Below are 22420 nucleotides of genomic sequence, written 5' to 3' on the forward strand. Positions count from 1 at the left end.
GATTTAAGCAACTCGACGGACCGCGGCGCAGGACGCCATTTAATGTGGATTAAACCCGCCGACTGTAACTTTTATTCGGGCTGTGCAGGGGAAATCATCTGTCACACGGATGCTGAGAGACATACATGTGCCTGGCCTCAGATGATCATGATCCGCTGATTTCTGTGCATCGAGGACATCACGCCCTCTTGTGCAAACCGCAAATAAGGTAAAGCGAAAGAATGTGCCATCTTTTCTAGTATCACGCAGTTTCAGGATGGGCGTTTGATCTGCGTGTAGGTTACATTAGATTTAAGTTTGACTGAATTCTGCAGCCTCATTCTGAGATAGAGACGCACATCCTCACGAACTGAAGCGATATGCTTCAGTCATGATCGCAAATGTGTCTGTTTTCGACCTGTCTGTCATTATTGATAAACTATTTCGAGCAATGATAGTCTTAGGGAGGTAGAGCTTTTACTCCGCTGAGTACACCTGATTATTCTAAAGTTATTTGAAAGTGCAGTGCGCTCACATTATATCTGTTTAAGATGAAATTAGTGTTTGTTTTAGTACCGTTAAGTTATAAACGCTGGATGGCCTAGCATGTTTCTGCGAAGAGATTCACTAACAAGCCCTGCGGGTCATCGGCCACGCCCCCTACAGTCTGCTCGTGACGCGTGTGGAGGGGGCGTGGCTGCGTGTGAGCAGCGGGAAAACGCGTTTCATATTTATACCTCATTATTTTATCTTAACAATATCGGTACTCAATAGTGTTTTGCTAGTCTAGTTTTCAATTTCAAATGCCTACAGTTAAAAGTAATAAATAAGAAAAATATAGAGTCACCATGAAATCAAAATTGGCGGTTCTTATTTTTTATAGGAATATTGTGGCATTTGTTATAAATGATTTTCCCGTGCATCAATATACAGTATTTGCTTTAAATGCAGGGGTTTTCCTGGCTCAAAAGGAGACGGAGGTGATAAAAACCTATGATATTCTTTGATATTGATATCTGCATCTGATCATCACATTACAATTAATCAAATACCCAGTTTTAAGCATGATAATATGGTAACATATCACACTGAAGTAGGCTGATTTAAAAATAAAATTTATTTAAAATAAAAGTTCTTCTTTTGGCAAAATTACATTTCCGTAATAGCCTAAAGAGAGGCTTTACTCCCTTCAAACTTAAATTGTCAATGTTTCATTACATCACTGTTGGAAAACACTCTTATCAGAATAATTCTTTTTACCTTTATAAAGGGCATTTTTTCCCTAATTTTATTAAATGTATGTTCCATCTTTCATTTCAAATTCTTAAATTTGATCAATACATTCAATTAGAATAACAAGACACTAGGCTGTTGCCAAATCAAATTAAATAATTTACATTGAAAATAACAACTGTATTAAAACCCTCTGGGGTCCTTCATTTCAGAGTCACACTCAGGACCTTCGGGTCCAAATGGGCGGAAGGGTGGGATTCATATTTATTAAAAGAAAATCTTAATTTTTTTTTTTTACTTGTTTTTTATAATATTTTTTCTTTTCTTTTTTTTGGTGTTTTGAGAATTTTATGATTTATAATTAATATTTATGCAATACATATGACCCATTTCCCCCCAGTTTGCCCCCCATTGAATATACTAGAAAATTATTAAAAAAAAAAAAAAAATGTTAAATTTTTTTTAAAGCTGTATTTCATTTTAGAGTCAAGCCTAGACCTCATGAAAGCAATTTTTGTAATGAGATGGATGCCATCTGGTGGACGAACTGAGCATTTTAAAAATGCAAAACACATAGGTAATCTGAATTTATTGGTTTGTTTATGTATAAAAGTGTGTTTGTGTGTGTGTGTGTGTGTGTCTGTGTGGATGTGTCTGTTTTGCACTCTTGATGTTTTATAGATTCACCCCTTCACTGTTGTGTACTTTTTTCTGGATCGTGGCTGATTTGTAGACTGTACGCACAAAAAAACTCGGTATTTTCACATTTTTGCCAATTTGCCATTGATTTCCTATCCGGGTCCATTTGGACCCGAAGGTCCTGAGTGTGACAATTTTTTTTACAACCACTTAGATTATTCAAATCCTGTCCCCAATTTTTTTGGATGTTCATATACCAAGTACCAAAAAAGTCACCAAATTTCAGACCATTCTGATGAAGCTATGATTTAAAAAAATATATATATTTAAATGCGTCGGGTCCATTTGGACCGAAGGACCCCAGAGGGTTTTAAATGAGATTATGACAAATAAGGAATGATACTTTGAAACTAAACCGCCAGTAGGAGGCGGCAGGCGACCGTCTTAATGAGCGAGTCATTGAGTCATTCATTCAAACGATTTGTTCAAATGGCTGATTTGTTCAGAATGAGGCAGTTTATGGCTAATTGAATCTTTGACTTGACCGATTCATTCTAAACGCTGAATCATTCAGTAAGGAAACATGTGTGTGTTCCTGTGAGATGCGTTATGGTTCTGCTGTGATCTTTGTTTGGAACTATTTTTCACTGCTGAAACAGAACAAAAACGGTCATTGCGTCTAAAATGTATGTGACTTAATTTTAACTATTTGTTTATTGAACTGTTATGAAGTCAGTGTCTCGGTTTCAATCGTGATTGTATTCAGGAAAACAGCACTCTGGTCGTGTGATGTTTCTTTACTGTTTAATATGTTATAAATAACTGCGCTAGCCTCAACAGCGCAACTTTGTTACCGTCAGTATTATTATCAACTATAGGCTATCAATCGCACTTATTCATTAAATGAAATAAAATCAGATTCATCCTCGCGTTTTCTGTGTTTCCCTAGTTATTTTTTATTTTATTTTTTTGATATTGAAAATAATTTGTTTTAATCAGGGCATTTGTCCGGTTGGGCAAGTACAATTCTCTTTCACTTGTCCCTTCAAAAAAACACACGTGTCCCGGACAAGCGTTAATGTCGAGCTCTGATATGTTTTCCTTGATTGGTTTTCCCTGAAGAGAATTAGCATTTTTACAGTTCCGGTTCCATCGTTCTGAAGTCAATGGGTTTTTTGAATGGGTTTATGGTTAAATGTCTGAAATTAGGTGTGTATTGAAGCTCAAGATGTTTTCACGTTTTATTCTACAACATCAAATTAAATGATTAGATTAGACTTTTTTAATGAAATAATAATTTTAATGATACTGAATAAAAAAAAAATCAAGTAATATAAAAATGTATTACTTGGCTTGGTTTAGGCTTGCTACGGTAGTCGGTGTTACCGGTGTTACACGGTGTTCAGTCGCAACACCGGCTTTTAAAAAAAAAAGCGTTATAATAATTAACGCAATTACGCAGTATCCGTTTTTTTCTGTCACCCGTTGACTAGCGTTGTATGATCACGCTCTTATTAATGTGAATGCTTTTAAGCGCGACAAGGCTAAAGAGACCGCGCTATAAGTCCTGCCTATTACGCGCGCGCGCGCGACCCACAGAAAATACGCACGTCAGTATCGAGTTCTCTTTTGGGCTTGAACAAACCATAACACACACAAATTATGCCAAAATGTCCGTTTTGTCGAGTATCCTCATAAGAGCAGTATTAAATGATTTAAATAAAGTCTTAAATTAACGTAGAGATTAGTGAGAAAATGGGACGCGTGTCAGATCGCGTCTCTGTCAGCAGCGGCTGGTCTTAAAGTGTCACTAATGTTAATCACAGAACAAAGGCTAGAGAGTAAATTACTCACTCAGACCCGGCGCCAGGAGTATTATACCGTCAGCCTAATAATCATGAATGCACTCCGCTATCGTTTAACACATCTCCGGCGAGCGGCTTCTTCACGCAAAAGAAAAACTCTTCATGAAGTGCAGTGAAATTCAGCGATCTATGGCGTTTCCTGATGGATCATGTTTGTTCGTTAACTTCATTTTATACGTGCAACTCACGTAGCCTACAAGGACACTGACAACGGGCTGACAGACAGGACCGAGCAGGTAATATTTAATATGAAACAAAGTCTCAACTTTCCAATTTGGTCAGTCAAAGAAAATGAAACAATAAATAGTCCTGCCGTTTTGTGGCTCTAATGTGTCGTGACGTGAGAGATTGCCTCAGTTAAAGCCAAGTTCAAATCTACTAACTCTCCTGACTGCTTTGTCGCACAAAATATGGAGGATTTTGATTTGTCAGATCGCATCAAACTCCATGCGAAGGATGAATTGACGCTAATTTAAAAGTGAAGTGCACACTGCTGCACCAGCTTTTTATAAGCGATGTAAAAAAAATTAGTTTCGTTCTCAAATTAGCGCCAATTCAGCGCACAATAACAAAACAGTGTTGCTCCGCACAACCACCAATTATGCATGCCTGTGCAAACGCGCACAGTTCTGTTCACTCTGGAGCAATAAAATCGTTTTTAAAATAAATATTTTGTGTCAAATTATTGATTTATTTGGTAGGTAGCCATGTAATAAGCGGGATAATGTAGAGCGAGGCGGTTGTTGTAGCGAATGCAACCCCATTCAGGCTGATTCAAGACCCAACCTGTGGGGGTTGTATTCGCTATAACAACCGCCTCGCTCTACATTATCCCTTACATAATAAATAGGCCTATGTATATATATATATATATATATGAATGCACAAATCCAATATAATGATGCACATCAGATTTCTTTCTTAATGTTCATTTTCCAACGGTTTACGAGAATACTTGCTGAGACTGGTATTTTTACATAATTTTGCGTGTATGTGTCCCAGACAGCAACATAGTGTCGGCACAAATCCGGTACACGTGGATTCCACACAGCCCAGATGTGGGCCGGATCTGGGCCAACACTTGTAGTCCGGGGTCCGTTAAAGCGCACAAACGCATCTCTCTGTGTGCGCGCTCTTCGTGTGTGTGCGGCTCTGCTGTGCGCACAGAAAAGAGAGCGCGAGTACCAAATGGGGCCTGGTCCGTACGGATCAACTACGATCCATTTAACCGCTAGCATAGAGCGTAATATTGAGTGGAGCGTCACACCGCGGAGCAGCAACTGCAGATTTGCTAAGGGGTATGCAGGATCAGTGTTGGCGCTGATATGAGTTTAAATTGTAATTGCTTTTGTTGTTTTGACCCCTGTAACCTTTAGTCAAATAAATAAGGTACAAAATTTTACATAGGCCTACCAGTGACATTTTCGATATTACAGCAAAACTACTATAGCCAAAGACTTTATTAAAGTCAACTATATAGAAAAGCAAACACTCAGTAATAAAATAAGAACATATAAACTTAATTACAAGCAACCAAAAACTAATTTAATATAGAACAAAGATGAAAGAGATTAATCTTTTATGTCAATTTGATCAATAAATTCAGTTATAATTATAAAACGGGGCTGTTACAAATCAAATTAAATAATTTACACTGCAAAACTGCAACTGCAAAAAAATAGCCTAATGTTATGAGATTAATGTTTTAAAATGTTTGAATATACAAAAAAAAAAAAATGCAATGATACTAAACCGCCAATAGGTGGCGGCAGGTGACCGTCTTAATTAGTGGTCGACCGATATTGTTTTTTTAATGGCCAATGCCAAGAAAATGACATTTTCGGCCGATTATTTTCAGCGCATCCAAAGCTAAAATATATCAGTAAAACCTCCTTGTGATTTTTAAAAATACTTTTACTTGTCTATTTTTATATATTTTTCTTTTTTTGGTATTTGTGTTGTAAAGGGGTTTGACAACAGTTGCATCAGTTTATTTGCCCAAGTTAACAATATCTTAAACTGCTTGTAGAACAGCTATATCTGTTCAGTGTGGTTGGCAGCTGTCTTGTGATTGGTGGAGAAGGAGGCGAGCCAGTCACATGGGTAGCAGTGTGCGTTTCTCATTGGGTGTGGGAGTTATTCATGAATGAAGCTCTGCCTGTGTGAGTTCTGCCTCTGAGGTTCCCCATCTTCGTGGATGTGTCACGCGTGCCATTATTAGGGCAGTGTGTGACTGTGTGTGCGCGTGTGACGGATTAAATGTTTTTGAGAGATGGATGTGGTCCTGATGTTAGGATGACGTCTCCAGTGTTTTCACCCAGAGAGGTTTTTGTCTGATCATCTTTGAGATGAAAACGGTTGTATTTTTTTCCCCAAATTCAATGTTTTCTGTTTTTTTTTTTCTGTTTTCCAATTTTATAAAATTTTTATAATCAAAAAGCATGTCTAATTAATTGAATTTGGAAATTCAATTGATGTTGTTTCAGACTCTATACAGGTTTTCCAGCTTAAATGTTGATTATTTTCCTCATATTCTCCATTGTTGCGTCTCCTCTCTTCCCAGTCTGTCAGTAACGCTCTGTTTACTTCCTGTCTCTATGAAGCCCCTCCTTCTGAAAAGCACACTGTGCTCTGATTGGTCGGCTGGATCAGTGTGTTGTGATTGGTCGAGCGCTTTGAGTGTGTTTGGGAAATGTCCCGCCCCTTCCCATAACCGCCAGGTTTAACACACTATTAACTAACTCAACCAGGCCCCGCCCCTTTATTCTGCGCATGAATATTGTGACTAGAGCTGGGCGGTATGACGTAGAGGAGACAAAAATCATAATTATCGATTTATTCCCTTAATTTTAATTGCGATTATTAATTGTGAATATATCAATTTACTTTGAATGATGTTTTGAAAAGCTTTATTCCATTGATTGAAGCAAATGCATGTCATAATTTTATATAAAAATAAAAAACAAGCTGAAAACTAGTGGTCGACCGATATGGGTTTTTTGATTGCCGATGCCGATATCTTAGAGAGCAGGGTGGCCGATGGCCGATATAAAGCAGATATTTATATATATATATATATATATATATATATATATATATATATATATATATACACACTTTAGATTTATATAAATCAATATTTAATAAATTTGATCAATTTAATACATATTTAAAAATCTTTAAAATAAACATGCTTAGGCCCTATACTAGATGGCAACTTCTTGAATCTGCAATCCTATTACAGAATTTTTCACAAATAAAGTAATTGTTTAAAAATATATGAATATGTGAATAAAAAGGAAGTAAACACTGTAACAGGGCACTCAGTAATCTGGTAATTAATCAGTAATCACTGATAATCATATTTTTTCAAATAAAGACTTTTTTTTTTACTTTGACTTTTGACAAGGTAACGTTAATTTTACATACAGCACACAGTGAAAACGACATGAATATGACACAGTGGGCCACTGGATATAGCACAGCATATTTTAAAATGAAGGATTTAAAGTGTTTCGATCGCGTCTCCTGTGAAGCTGATCTTCTGTTCGCATTCACTCGCTTCGCACGGACCGTCACTCGCAGGAACACGTTTATGCAGGCTACAAATGCACACTTCACAAGATATCACAGCTGGATTCGATTAAAACTGCAAGGTTTGTGAAATTAAATGTTTATTAGATATTCAGAGATTTGTTTAAATGATGTAGATGCGCATTTGCTGAATGTTGACAGTAAATGATAAAGTATTTTAGGCTGATTGTTTGCCTTTTCGGTTACAAATAATATAAAAGCAAACGTATTACTTTTTCACATACCATTTACTTTCTTTGACCAGTTCTGTAGCCACCGGTTCTGTCTAACAAAATATTAGATCTGACTGACAGAGATCGTAAACTAATAAAGACGGAGAATGTGAGTGAGCGCTGTGTTCTCTTCTCAGGTGCTGGTGTTCTCAGCGCCGCCCGTCAAAATAAAAGTCCTTAGCGCCGTCAAAATAAAAGTCCCGCTTCCAACACATCGGCCAATCAGAAAAACGTATCGGCCGATGCCGATATTTTAAAAAAGCCAAATATCGGCCGATATATCGGCCGTGGCGATATATTGGTCGACCACTACTGAAAACACTCTTCCTGAAGAACTTTTATTGCTTTTCTATAACATTAAGGCTCAAATGTCAGCTGGCTTGGTTTCTTCTTTAAATAAAAAAATTAATAAAAATACATGGTATAATAATAGGGGCTTTTGCACCGGCAGTTATAGGAACTATATGCGTTTGCCGTGCGGTTAATGTTTGCTAGCTGAGCAGAAATCATAATCATGTTGCGCTTGGTCCCTCAAAGTCGCGATGGATTTTATGCTTAGCGTAAAGGTTGAGGGGCTCATCTATCACTGTTTTCCATGTTCGTGGAGGAAAAAGGACGCAGCTTTTCTAAAATGGCGGGTACTGGTGTTTTGCGTGTGTTGGACCAATCAGCATCTTACTGTACGTTCACACCGCCTCTGACTTGAGCTTCCAAAGTTACCGGAAGTCATTCATTTTCAATGGAAGCTGGCTTCTCTCAGCTGCAAGGAGCGTCAAATCCATCGCCGTCGCGTTTTGGGGGTTTTGAGTGACCAGAGCGTCAATCAGAAAGTTGAAAGTAGCTCAACTTTATGGTAATGAGCTGTGACACAGTTCAGCGGCAAAACGGCAGCAATACAATAAAAAATACAACAGATTTCATAGGGCTCTAGTTCATGTCCTCATATATTGAGATGCATGTGTGTAGTAGAGCAGTGGATTATTATAGCAGGACAATTATTATATAAGCACTTAGATACAAGACACTTAGATTTGTTTTTATCATCCATCCAGTTATATATATATATATATATATATATATATATATAATAAAAATCTTTTTATAAAATAAAAAATCAAAACTGTTCACAAGCTCTCTTTTTGTTCGGTGAGCCTCACTCACAATCGGCCTCATTCTATAACACCAGAGTTACAGGTGTAAACAGGGCCGTGGTAACATCATTGGTCTGATGGTAACACAGATGGTTCTGTTAGCCTGATGGTGTGTGTGTGTGTGTGTGTGTGTGTGTGTGTGTGTGTGTGTGTGTGTGTGTGTGTGTGTGTGTGTGTTCGTCTGGTTTGACAGTGTCTCTTTCTATATTCCTATAAATAGCAGCATTGGCTGTGCTGTGCAGGAGAGAACAGCTGAAGATCTCTCTCTCTCTCCCTGGGGGACTGCAGTCTATTCTCTCTCACCCAGAATACTCCTGTTCACGCTCACTTTCTCTCTGGACACATCCAGCTATCTACACACACACACACACACACAGCTCGTGCCGCAGAGCTGTACCCATCCCAGCATGCTTTCATTCTGTCACGTTCATTCTCTGTTTGTTTGGATGTCTAGTTTTGTAGTTGTCTTGCTTCCCCTCATTAGTCCTCATTGTTTTCACCTGTGTCTTGTTAACCCTTTAGAACCTGAAGCAAAAATTGTTTTTTTTTCACATATTTAGTTTTTTTGACTGTAAAATTTCCAAAAACAATGTGCAAGGTGTCATCTTTTGCAGAAAAAAAATGGCTTTCAATAAATGACAGTTATTGGCTATTAGTGTGTGTGGTGAGTTTGTAAATATAATTTAAATAGACAAAAATATAAAAAAGGGAATAAATTCCTACCGGTTTTTATTTAGAAAAAGATAGAAAGATCACAAACGAAAGGACATTTAAAAGTCTTTTTTGTGACACTGGGCCGCAGTAACAGTAAAGTAAATTGTGCAGCACGTTGTTTGATAAAAAAAAAAGTTAAATGTCATGATTAAAAGAAATTAAATTGGTATTTTATTTCTTTATTTGATCACAGAAAAAACAAAACAGAATTTGTGTTAAAAAAACAATTTCATAGAATGTTTTTTTTAAAATGTTGTAGGCCTATAAGTTTAATAATTGTATAAGTTTGATGATTTCTTTTAAGTAATAATCATAATTATTACTATATTTTTTTTTTTAAGCTATATTGATGCATAATCACAAAATTTTGGCCAAATTGTGCAGACCTACAACCAAGCACAGCAAACCTGGAATTTAGTTTAAACCAAATGTTAAATCGCAATTTAAAATACATTTTATATTTTATAGGTATGCACGATATGAAAATCTTGGCCTATACCGATAATTCTTTATATTTGAAAGCCGATAACCGGTATATTGGCTGTGGCTGATCAATATGAATCCAAATTTTTATATAATTTTTGAGAGCCTGATTAGAAAAAGAAAAGTCTCACCATTAAAAGCCACGTCCCAAACCCACAATTAAAATGTTAATGTATAATTTGAATTTTATGTCAGACGTGTGCTTCACATGTAGCACTTTACTGTATTTTCCTTTTTTGAAGTGATTCCAATCATTTGGCCCTTACCGATAATTCTTTATATTTGAAAGCCGATGCAAATTTCTTATATCCAATCATATTTCAAGCAGTTCAAAAGTGTCTTCAGCTGAAGGAAATAATACATTATTTATCAGCTTTAATATAGGCCTAACAACCGAATTTTCTTATCAGGCCGATAACAATAACATAAAAAAATGATCATATATCATAGTGATCATATCGTAGCCGATATATCGTACATCCCTAATATTTAATTTAAAATGTAAATACATTGCGATTAGATTTCCCCCTAAATCGTGCAGCCCTGCTTGTCATGAAGGCATCTGGACCAGCGAGTGCGATTCTCAGTCTCTTGTAAAGTGATGAAGGAAAAGTTTCATGGCCACATTAATCTGCCAACAGCCAGTGAAGTGTTTCCTCTCCTGTCTGTACACACACACACACACACACACACACACACGTGTTTCTGTCATCTTCACTGGGTCTGATATTGTTCATCCCTTCTTCTTCCCTGTCAGATGGAGAGTGAGATGAAGAGGAGGAAGTACTCCACCAGCAGCAACGACTCCGACACCACTGACAGTGAGTGATAAACACAGATGGAGGAAAACACATGGCTTCTGCTCAGCGAGAGCTTTATTTACGTGTGGAGAAGTGTGTGTGTGTGTTCATCAGCAGATGCGATCCGACCCGGAGTTGTGCAGCAAGATGCCGAGTGTATAAATGAATGTTTTACTGGGCTTCGTCTGCGCTCGAGTGTGTCGTTTTTAGGGGTGTAACTAGGCCTGCATGATTAATCATATTTTAATCGCGATAACGATATCTGCCTCTCTCGATTAGTTTTAAATAATCGTGGCGATATTTGCCTACTCATTATTTATCCTGAAAACGCCTTTTTTTTTTTTTTTTACATTTGCGTCAAGTCAACACTAGCGTAGATGTTTGTAGTTGCCAGATGTAAATAGCTTAAATCCCCCAAAAAGAGTATTTCTTTTACATGTTCAGCCGGTGTTTTACTTAATCTGTGCAATCTGGCACGTTTAGCGATCTCCACTGCGATATTGTGCTTACATTAGGCTTGCTACGATAGTCGGTGTTACCGGTGTTACACTGTGTTCAGTCGCAACAACGGTTTCATGACTTGCCCACCGCGGCACCGCAAAAAAAAAAGTTTAAAGCAGTTAAAATATTTAACGCAATTACGCAGTATCCGTTAAGACCTGCCTATTACACACACACACGACCCAAGGAAAAGATGCGCATCAGTATCGAGTTAACTTTCGGGCTTGAACAAACCATAGCCATAACACACACAAATTATGCCAAAATGTCCGTTTTGTCGAGTGTCCTCATAACAGTACTCCTAAATGATTTACATAAAGTCTTAAATGAACTTGGGAAAATGCGACGAGTGTCAGATCGCGTCTCTGTCAGCAGCGGCTGGTCTTAAAGTGTCACTAATGTTAATCACAGAACACAGGTAAGAGAGTAAATGAGTCACTCAGACCCGGCGCCAGGATGATTATTATACCGGTAGCCCTGTAATCATGAATGCACTCCGCTATCTTTTAACACATCTCCGGCGAGCGGATTCTTCACGCAAAAGAAAAACTCTTCATGAAGCGCAGTGAAATTCCTGATGGATCGTTTCCTGATGGATCGTGGTTGTTCCTTAACTTCATTTTATACGTGCAATTCACACGAGCTCTAAGCGCATGCGAGACTGCTGCGAGTAGGCTAACTTTATTAATGAAACAGAAAATCAGAGGGAATCATTTCTTTAATGTATTATTTTTTTTACCGGTTGGCCGGTCACACGGCTTTCATAGTTTTCAGTTACGTGACTGGTGCGGAGACCTGGAGTGTTATTTAATTTTTTTATTTAGTTTTATTCAAATTTTGATTTTGAATTAGTTTTATTTTTAAACTTATTTCAGTCTATTGCACAGCAACATTTCTCATTTTGCCTTCAATTAGTGAATGAGGGTTTAGGGGGGCGTTTTCGGATTCAACCCATGTTCTCAAGCAGTGAAAAATAGAGGACACTGACAACTTCAATATCGATTCCTTTGGATAAATATTAGGGACAGTAGATACGATAATGTGTTATGTTAATTGTTCTCCAAAAAGAAATATCTCACCTAATGTTGTAAACATAAAGAGCCCTGTCAGCTGGTACTATTATTAAGGTTAATAATAACATCTCAAATTAAATATAATGTGTTTTTATAATAACAACAATATAATATTTTAATGATATTGGTAGAAATATAATAAATATGTAATATAGATATCATATTTAGCAAAATACTCCAACTAACGTGCTATGGTCTTTAAATGGCTTTCTTGAGGTAAATGTAATGTTACGTGACATTAGGGCTGGGTAAAAAATATCGATTTCTCAATATTAATCGATTCTCATTTTTACGAACCAATATCGATTCTTAAATCTCAAGAATCGATTAGTCATCCTGTTTTATTTGATGAATGAATGGAACATTGTAGCGTGCATCCAATCCAATAAACGCAATAATCTTTGTGCTTTGTTACTATTGATATGAAATAAAGTCTCAAAATTCGAATTACGTCCATTTTATTACGAAATTCAAAAACATAAATACCGTTTTGGTGCTGTGGCGCGAGATCGCTCTGGCGGAGCGCACATGATCTTCTCTTCCGCCTTAATAATACCAGTTACAGCACCAAATAAACATGAATGAGCATCTGAACGTGAGTTAAAAGATAGGGAACAACTTATCGAAATTCGTATCATGTCACATGGAATCAGTGTTTCAACCGTGGAAAGACGTCAGTTAAACAACTTGTAAACAATGTCATGTAACGTCACATTTACCTCAGAAAAAACACGTGTCCATAAACTTGTTAGTCAGCTAGAAAAAATAACTCTAGAGGGGATAATATATTCATTATAATTTTTATAATTATATTTTTATAATTATAATTGTTAATGTTCTTCAATATTTAATGCATGTTTGAATAAATCATGACAGCCACCATTAAAATGTTTATAATTCATATTACTTTCTTATTATAAAAGTAAATAAAAGTGTAATTTAAGTGTTTGTAAAGCTACAAATCAGTTAATTTTTACCTTCAATATTATAGTAGGCTAATGAACTGACTCCATAGTTTACAGCATTGGTTAAGAGATTTGTTTTCCTTGAGAAAATTTGCCATGTATTGTACCTGATATCCAAAACAATCAATATTGAATCAAATCGAATCGGAATCGAATTGCAAGTCTGTGAATCAAAATCGAATACCCTACGTGACATGTTGTTCTCCAGCTGTTTTATGGACCTCTTTCCAATGAGATCAATGAGATCTTTATAACCATATAGCAGATACTGGTATAAAATGCATATAAATATTGATATCTGCCAATAATGTCTTAGTAAGATGATTTTTAAATAGTTGAATGATCAAAGCTCTGTAGTTTTAAAACATATAATACAATGCAACACAATGATGTTTGAGAGATGAACAAATTAACCTGATGATCATATTTGATACCTTTTAAAAAAAAGATGTGAGTATAATCAAGTAAACTGAAGCTGCGTCAAGCTTTTTGATAATGTTGATCATTTAAAGGCCTTAGACATTTGTGATACATTAATGCAACAATTAATCAATTCTGTGCTAACTGACACTAAAAGCAATGAAAAAACCTTTCACTGAATCATAGATCAAACAATAGGCTACTTTTTATTTTTAAATGAAAACATAAAATCTGTTTTTTTGTTTTTGTTTTTTTACTTTGGTGTTATCCGATGTTTATCAAGTATGCCGAAAGTTTATTGTATTTTATTTTTCACCTCAAATTTCTGTCATTTGTTCACCCTCATATCATTGCAAAACCAAAAAGAAAGTCATACAGGTTTGGAACAACATGAAGGCGAGTAAATGATGATTGAATTCTCTGTATGTTCAGGTGTGACACTTCAATCTCTTGCAGGTCATGTGACCACCTGGTCACGGTCTTCGAAGAACACAGGGACCAATAGCACATGGGTACGCCATGAGCAGAAGAAACCATCTGAGGTGAGAGATAATGTTTCAAGCAAGTTTAAAGCCATCGTGAAAGTGAAGTTGCATTCGTCTTATCTTCTCTATTGTGCCGTATATGCGAGTGAAACGCTTCTGGAACAAGAACTAATGTGGGCGGGGCTTGATTGTGTCCGTGGGGAATTGATTGGATGGTTGTGGTTTGCTATTGGCTGAACTCATGTGATGTGAGTGACAGGTTGCCCCGCCCACATCATCAGAGAAGAGATGCTGCAAGAGGATCTTATTCTGATTCAACATTATTAACACAATAATGATGCTTACCCATAAATCATTTAGAATAAACACTGCAATATTCTATAAAAAAACAAGAGTTGTCCATTTTTATTACATTTCAACTCTAACCCAAATTAAGTCAAATGTAAAGATTTGTATATAAAAAAAACAATCTACAGATTAATCTACTGGGTGGAAGGCAAGATTTTCAGTGAAGTAAATAAAACTTCACTGAATAAAGTAAAAATAGAGTAATTTTATATAAATAATAATAATAATATATTTATTTTGTTTAGCACCTTTAAAATTTAATTCTCAAAGCGCTTTACAATACAAGGAAGCACAACGATATAAATTAAAACACAAAGAGCAAAAAAAGATATAACACTGAATTAATAGACAACAAATTAAAACAATTTAAGTAAATTAAAATACAATACAATACAAAGTTTATTTATAAAGCACAATTTAAAAACAACCGAGGTTGACCAAAGTGGTGTACAAAAGAAGATAAAACAAACACAAGCTGTAAAATAAAAGCAATCCTGAAATAAAAAGTTTTAAGACTTTATTTAAAAATGACTGAGAGTATATGCATACAGTTTCGTGACGTTAATGTTTGTATATCCTGATGCCTAATTGTCCAATTTCAGCAGTTTAGAGCTGGGCGATACGATGATAATATAAACAAGCCGTTGAGAATAGCTATATGGTATATTGTTTGATTTATGTGAGAGTATTGTACACATTTGATGTACTTGTAGGGTTTTTTAATGTGTGATTTTGTGTTAATAAATAGAAGTTCTTCAGATCTGTTGTGTTCACAGAGCATTTGCGAAAGGTCTGCAAGATTGTTAGTGTAGTTTATCTTTAAGTGCTTTTGAAAATGGCAAAGTCTTTCATTCTTGCTTCAGTGCCGGTGAAAATGTCAGAAGAAAACATCCGTGACGACTGTTGCCAATGTTATGTTATGTTCTTTCAGGTGTTTCGGACCGATTTCATCACAGCCATGAAGTTGCCAGATTCAGCCCAGCTGGGCACGGAGGAGTTCTACTTCCTGTCGGACCCCTGGAGGCAGGAGTGGGAGAAGGGTGTGCAGGTGCCGGCCAGCGTGGAGGCCATTCCCCAGCCGGTGGTCAGGTGAGATCCTGGGAGACCGAGGGGAAAATACTGTTCTCAAAATGTGACCCTGGACCACAAAACCAGTCACATGGGTCAATTTTTGGAAATTGAGATTCATACATCATCTGAAAGCTGTATAAATAAGCTTTCCATTGATGTATGAAATAAAACATTAAGTTAATTGATCTTTTATATGAAATTAAACTTTTTGTTGTCAAACCACATGCGCTGTCTGTCTGTCTGACAAAATTGTTAAAATTTACTGATAACATACTGTTAAAATTACAACATAGAAAAAAAAGTGATAATTCCTTATTTATAAATAATTTTTTGATAATATTATTAGTGTTAGTATTATTAAACCAAACTTTTATTTTGACGGGTTGTGGTGAAGACCTTTTGTGTTTCTGTGTGTTAATGATATAACGATAGTTCCCTTTAGAGGGAACTCGTACTGCGTCGAAAGACACTTTGGGGGAACGCCCCTCAGCCTCTGAAACATGAATGAAACTAAGCTAATCTTGATTGGTGTTGCGTCATGACGTAACGTGTGACGACATATGAAGAAGCCACTAAAGGATGCCGCTACACAACAGAGTTAGCTTTCTGTTCTTCAGCAAGCGCTCTCTGTTGTTGTCAGTCATGTTTGGTGTTGTCTGTCTGTTGCAAAGCATTTATATATATATATATATACACAGGCAGCGGCCAGGCAGCAATCGCGTCCGCCCATCAAGATTCGTTTTTGGTCGAACCCTGCCGGAGATCCGCTTCAGGGGGTCGGAAACGAATCCCGATTGATACCCGAAGCCAGCCTCGAGAGGGGGTGGTCTGGACTGTAGTCAACCCAGAGCAGGGTTGGGTTTTGGAACAGGAAGTAAACTCCCTGCTGTTAAAGGAGGCCATAGAACGTATTCCTCCGCCAGACAGGAAGTCCGGGTTTTACACCCGCTACTTCATAGTTCCAAAGAAGGATGGGGGGTTCTGTCCAATAATAGATCTCAGGCACTTGAACCGGTCTCTTAGAAGGTTAAGGCTCAAGATGCTTACTATTCCCATCATCGTCAACCAAATTCAATCCGAGGATTGGTTTGTCACAATAGATCTGAAGGACGCATATTTCCATCCTTCCATCTCACAGGAAGTTCCTGAGGTTCGCTTTCGGGGGAAAGCGTACCAATATCGGGTTCTTCCGTTCGCCTTAGCCCTCTCCCCTCGCACATTTACCAAATGCAGACAACACACTGTCCACTGTGGTTCTCCCTCACACATCCCCCCATTGGTGCTGGATGCTATGGTGCAGACGTGGCCGAGGCCGCGTCTGTATGCATTTCCCCCGATCGCTCTGCTCCCGGGAGTTCTACAGAGAGTCCGTCGCGACGGGATCAGTCTACTGGTTGGTAGCCCCGTTGTGGCCGGCCTGAGTATGGTTCTCAGATATAATATCACTCCAGGACGGCCCTCCATGGGAGATTCCCATCAGGAGGGATCTGCTGACACAGGCGGAGGGCTCAATATTTCACCCTCGGCCCGAATTATGGAAACTGTGGGTCGGCCGGCCTGTCAGCAGGAGTAGTAGAGACCATACTCAGCTCTAGAGCTCCCTCCACAAGGAAATTGTACGGCCTAAAATGGAATGTTTGGTGTAATGTATGGTGTAGAGAGCGTGAGGTAGACCTAGTTAACAGCCCGGTGGCTTCAGTGCAGGAGTTTCTCCAGGATCGCTTCTCGGCTGGTCTTACCCCGTCCACACTCGAGGTGTACGTGGCTGCTATTGCGGCTTTCCATGCTCCTCTGGGTGATGGGCCTTTGGGGAGACAGCAGTTGCCCGTACGTTTCTGGCGGATGAGGAGAGACTTCATCTGCTCTGCCCTGTCAGAGCTCTTAAATTGTATATTCAGAGGTCCTCTTCATGGCGGAAGTCAGACCAGTTGTTTGTGTGTTTCGGGTCACGCAAGAAGGGGCTCCCCGGTCACCCAAGAACGAGCTTCCCGCATCCAAGCAGACCATTAGCAACTGGATTGTTCAGGCTTTTTCTATGGCCTATCTGGTGCGCAGTTTGCCTTCACCTTTGGCCGTGAGGGCTCATTCAACTAGAGGCATGGCGTCCTCTAGAGCCCTCCTTTCAGGGGCCCCAATCCAGGAAGTCTGCGATGCACCAGGATGGGCCACTCCTCACACTTTCATTAGATTTTATAGCCTGGATATTTCATCTACACATGGCACCCTTGTGCTCTCGTTCTAAGTGTGCCTGTGCGCAGCTTCACACTGGGACAGGCAGGACTCGTTGTGGCATAGTGGGTACTCATTCCCCCAAAGTGTCATTCGACGCAGTTAGAGTTCTCTTGAAAGGGAACGTCTCGGGTTACTACAACTGTAACCCTTGTTCCTTGAGAAAGGGAACGAGAACTGCGTCCCTTCGCCATGCCTTCCCCTGCCTGGGCGCGCTTACTTCATCACGGAAGCTAACTCTGTTGTGTGCCGGCGTCACATGCCGTCACACGTTACGTCATGGCGCAACACCAATCAAGATTGGCTTAGTTTCATTCATGCTTCAGAGCCGCTACGCTGCCGTCACACGTTACGTCATTGCGCAACACCAATCAAGATTGGCTTAGTTTCATTCATGCTTCAGAGCCGCTACGCTGCCGTCACACGTTACGTCATTGCGCAACACCAATCAAGATTGGCTTAGTTTCATTCATGCTTCAGAGCCGCTACGCTGAGGGGCGTTCCCCCAAAGTGTCATTCAACGCAGTTCTCGTTCCCTTTCTCAGGGAACAAGGGTTACAGTCGTAACCCGAGACGTTTTTCTTAAATGAAACTGTAAAATGCTGATGAACTTCAGTGACTCTCAGAGCGGCTCTGGAAATGCATTCATGTTCTCATATAGTGAGACTGCAGAGGCTGAAATACACTGCGAGTGTCAGACGTGCTTCACCATGTGTGTGTGTGGGGTAAATGAAACGGAGTCGTGCAGAACATGCAGGATTGGTATTTAAATAGTCTTACTCGCGCGTACAGATGCGTTCCAAGGTACCGAAATTTGGCACCGATTGACTAAATGTGAATCGGTACTTGGTAGCACCGACGTAATTCGGTCGGTGCCATTAAAAGTACAGAGTTTGGTACCCACCCGTAATTGTAGGTACTTTTTTCTAACCCTGATATGGAATCAAATCACAATGTGCAATAAATCCTGTCCTTTGAGCTTAGCATGAACCTGAAACTTTGAATACTTGATGCATGTAGTTGTGTGGTCATTGAAATGTGTTTTTCCCCCCAGAGTACTTCCTGAGGTCAATCGAATCCCATTCTTTTCACCGATCCAAACCCGGGGCCCGTCAGAGTTTGGCTTCGGAGAGTCACATGGTCTCGCTGAGCCGCTGAGCCGCTATGATCTGGATGATCTGGATGTGGCCTGGCTTGAACTGGTTAATACTGAATTCAGACAGCTTGGTAGGATTTATTGACTATCTGAATCAATTTTCTTTAATGATGCAAGTTTGTTAATTTGAAACAAACGGGTATTTAAGACTTGGAATTCTTTTTGGAATTAGTGGAGTCACATGTATTTCTATTAGTGGTGAAACCATTCACTCGTTTTCTCAATGCATCGAATGCAAATCCTGACAATCTTGAAACATGTATTTTTTAATCGTGAATCATTTGTTCTGGTCAATAATTGATTTAAAATGCTAAGGATCGAATGAGTCACGATTCGATTCAATGCTTTGAAGGGACAATGTGTAGGAATTTCTCCCATCTAGTGGTGAAATTGTATTTTGCAATCAAACGAATAGTGCTCTACAGCGACTCACTTTTCCAAATGCCTGTTGCTACTACGGTAGCCGTTATGTACCAAAAAGCTATGACAGGATGTCTTCTAAAAGCACTTCATCGAGTTTTCCTTCGGGTGAACAGGTTTGTTATTTCAAACAAACTGCAACTTGACACATCAAACAAACATATGTTTGATAGAATTGAAAGTTTCCAAAGGCAGAGAAGCGACCTGTAAGAAGCTTGTAATTTAAACCGTAACATTGACTTAACGTTACCTGTTGGGAAGAAAGCAGGGAAGTTCAGCGTCTCTTTTGAAAGCTTTTCCACCTGGAAAAAGCTATCCCGACATTAAACCTTGTTTTTTGCAATCTCCGGTCCTGTGGCTCCACATAAGTATGGTCCTCAATTATAAATAACCGTGCAGTGCAGCCTTTTAAACTTGCCGGGGCAGTGATGGAAGCCTCCGTGGACCTAGCCGTCCCATGTATATAAAGATAATACATTCTTCGTTTACGAAGATAAGTCAGATCATTGGCAGAGGTATTTGTACACCATTGAGGGCATATTTATGAATAAAAATATTGATTTTAGATAATTAAATACTTAAAAAACTACACATTGTCCCTTTAAAATATATAAGCATTAAACGATTACATGTGCGAATGAAAGTTTAAAGAAACATTTCTATCCCTCAGACTGATTTTAAATCGTTATTTTGGCTGCTCTGAAATGGTTAAGTCCGTTGACATTACCTGAGCAGTGGAAGTAAAAACCCAGCTTATTCAAGGACACGCATTTTTTGCATGGATAAAGAAAGGAGCTAAAACATAACATGTCATAAAGTGTCTGAAATGTATTCGACAGTTCTGTTGGATGATTAAAGAAATGTAACTTAATGCAGTGTTATGAACCGCGAAGAAAAGTTAGTTTAGGATTAGTTGAGAAGGTGCATGATATTTTAGATTAGTCTATCCATGTTTAATGTATCTGAATCACTGTGTAGCCTTTACATTAACGGTTTAACACTATACTACACAACAGTTAACATCAACTAACAATACTTTTAAGCCTTTTTAAATCTTGGCTTATGCAAGTTTGTACATATGACAATTTTAATAGGCTATTAGAATAAAGTAATGTAGCTTTATTAATAACTAAAATGATCTAACAAAAGGGATCGCCCGCCCCCCCCCCCCCCAATCATATACGCCACAGCGCCGTTTTTATAGCATCAAATAACTAACTAAAAACAAACTTATTTTAAAAACAAACACTTAAAATTACATCAGCGTGACGAAAACTACAGTAAATGACAGAAACTATCTTTGGAAAAAAGCACTGGACCCGATTCTCTTCACTGCTTCACCTGTGTGTGTTTCCTGTGTTTTCCTCTCCTCTTCTCTTCTTCACCTTTGTGTGTGTGTGTCCTCAGCGCTGCCGGAGTTGGACGAGCTCACCATGGAGCAGGTTGTGCTGGAGCTGGAGAGCCGGTGTCAGCAGAACATGCAGCGGGCCATCGAGACGGAGGAGGGCCTGGGCATCGAGTACGACGAGGACGTGGTCTGTGACGTGTGCCGCTCGCCTGAGGGGGAGGACAGCAACGAGATGGTTTTCTGCGACAAGTGCAACGTTTGTGTGCACCAGGTATTCCATCAAAAAAAAATTTTGCATTGCGAGAAGCTGCCCCCTTGTCATTTCAGAACAAAAAACAAAACATTGTCTAAAAGCTGCTGTGTGACAGGGTGTCCAGCAAACAAGCTAAAATACCCAGAAACATTTTTTTATAAGCTGTCGACTAGGGCTGGGCTATATGGGCAAAAAAAATTATCACGATAATTTTTTGTATATTAGTCGATATCGATAATTATCACGATAAATGTCAAATCTTTATTTCTTTCAAGTTTAAAGGCAGATTTTTGCTCCTAAGTGAAAGTTAGAGCGTTAATTGTGGTTTTAAACTACTCTTTATTGTCAGAACATATCATTATTGATATGGATATTGGGATATTGTTTAGTGTAAAGTGACTTTGATGCCATGTAGCCTATCTTCAGCACAGTTTGCAGTGCAGGCTGCAATATTAATATTACATGTTTTGTCTCAAAACGCATATTTGACAGTGAGTTTACAGTAAATCTGCATCCTAACTCAAGCTAATACTACTATGTTAAATTTATGTTCATTAAAAAAAAACAGTAACATCTGTAAAAAAACAAAAAGATTTTTATTAAAATTAACCATTGGACATCCAGTATCATGCATTTAGATCATGATAACCACAGATAAAACCAGGCATAGCCTATAGCACCTCACTATCATGGCAAAATTTAACTTTATGGTTTCTATGGTATTTATGAAAAACAGTAGCCTAAATACATTATTAAATACTGTAATTATATTCCATTAGTCCTTAAAACATTGTCTACATTAATAATATAATACAATTAAATATGTATATCCCAAATTTCATGGTGCAGTTAATATTACTAGGCTAGCGTTACAGTAAATCCATGGTAAATGGATTCAGTATCAATTCAGATTCTGACTGTATCGTTGCGCAGTGTTTCTCCTGTTTGTCAGCGCTGTTTCATCTGCCTTTAAACTGGTTTAAACTGGTCATTTGTGTTCTTCGCTGAATTCAAGCGGTTCTCACTGGATCTCGTGAGAGTGATGATCAGAGTAAACCGGTCTGCTCTAGTGAGCTCGCGCTGCGCTGCGGTTTGGACTTTGAGCCGAGCGGATAAATGCTCCGTGTGACGCGTGGTTCAATCGAGTTTCATTCCGCTTTTGGCACATAAACATTATCGAACATTTATCGAACTCTTGATATTGTTATATCGAGAAAAATTATATCGCGTTAATTATCGTTTTATCGCCCAGCCCTACTGTCGACCTCAAAAAACGAGCATTTAAGGACAGAAAAAAAGTGGATACAGGCATTTGAGAGAGAGCGCAGCGTGTCGTATTACTCTGAGAACTAACTTACACCCACTGGAGGCGACAGGATAGCTTAGCTTACAGAAATATAATATATAAAACTTGACATTTGGATATTTGACTTACCAGTGACTAAATGTTTACTACACACTTAGTGTCAGGACCCCATTCA

The 22420-nt window shown here is 38.4% G+C and overlaps 1 protein-coding gene across 3 annotated transcripts in view; it reads left to right on the forward strand.

The window, feature by feature from the left end:
- The window catches only part of jade2 (jade family PHD finger 2), a 71534-nt gene that overhangs the window by 509 nt on the left and 48605 nt on the right, over window positions 1-22420 (forward strand). For 2 of the 3 annotated variants that reach the window (XM_077224804.1, XM_077224806.1), the window contains exons 1-6: window positions 20-208; window positions 10628-10691; window positions 14086-14171; window positions 15394-15551; window positions 18817-18989; window positions 20746-20957. In XM_077224804.1, coding sequence (XP_077080919.1) covers window positions 10628-10691; window positions 14086-14171; window positions 15394-15551; window positions 18817-18989; window positions 20746-20957 — 693 coding nt within the window. In that variant the 5' untranslated portion in view covers window positions 20-208. Of the gene's footprint in view, window positions 1-19; window positions 209-10627; window positions 10692-14085; window positions 14172-15393; window positions 15552-18816; window positions 18990-20745; window positions 20958-22420 lie in introns of those variants that run through there. The other variant, XM_077224805.1, reaches the window with a different exon arrangement.

The sequence above is a fragment of the Siphateles boraxobius genome, unplaced genomic scaffold (assembly GCF_051911475.1).
Source record: "Siphateles boraxobius isolate OS27281-9 unplaced genomic scaffold, OSU_SipBor_1 92, whole genome shotgun sequence".
Classification (NCBI taxonomy): domain Eukaryota; kingdom Metazoa; phylum Chordata; class Actinopteri; order Cypriniformes; family Leuciscidae; genus Siphateles; species Siphateles boraxobius.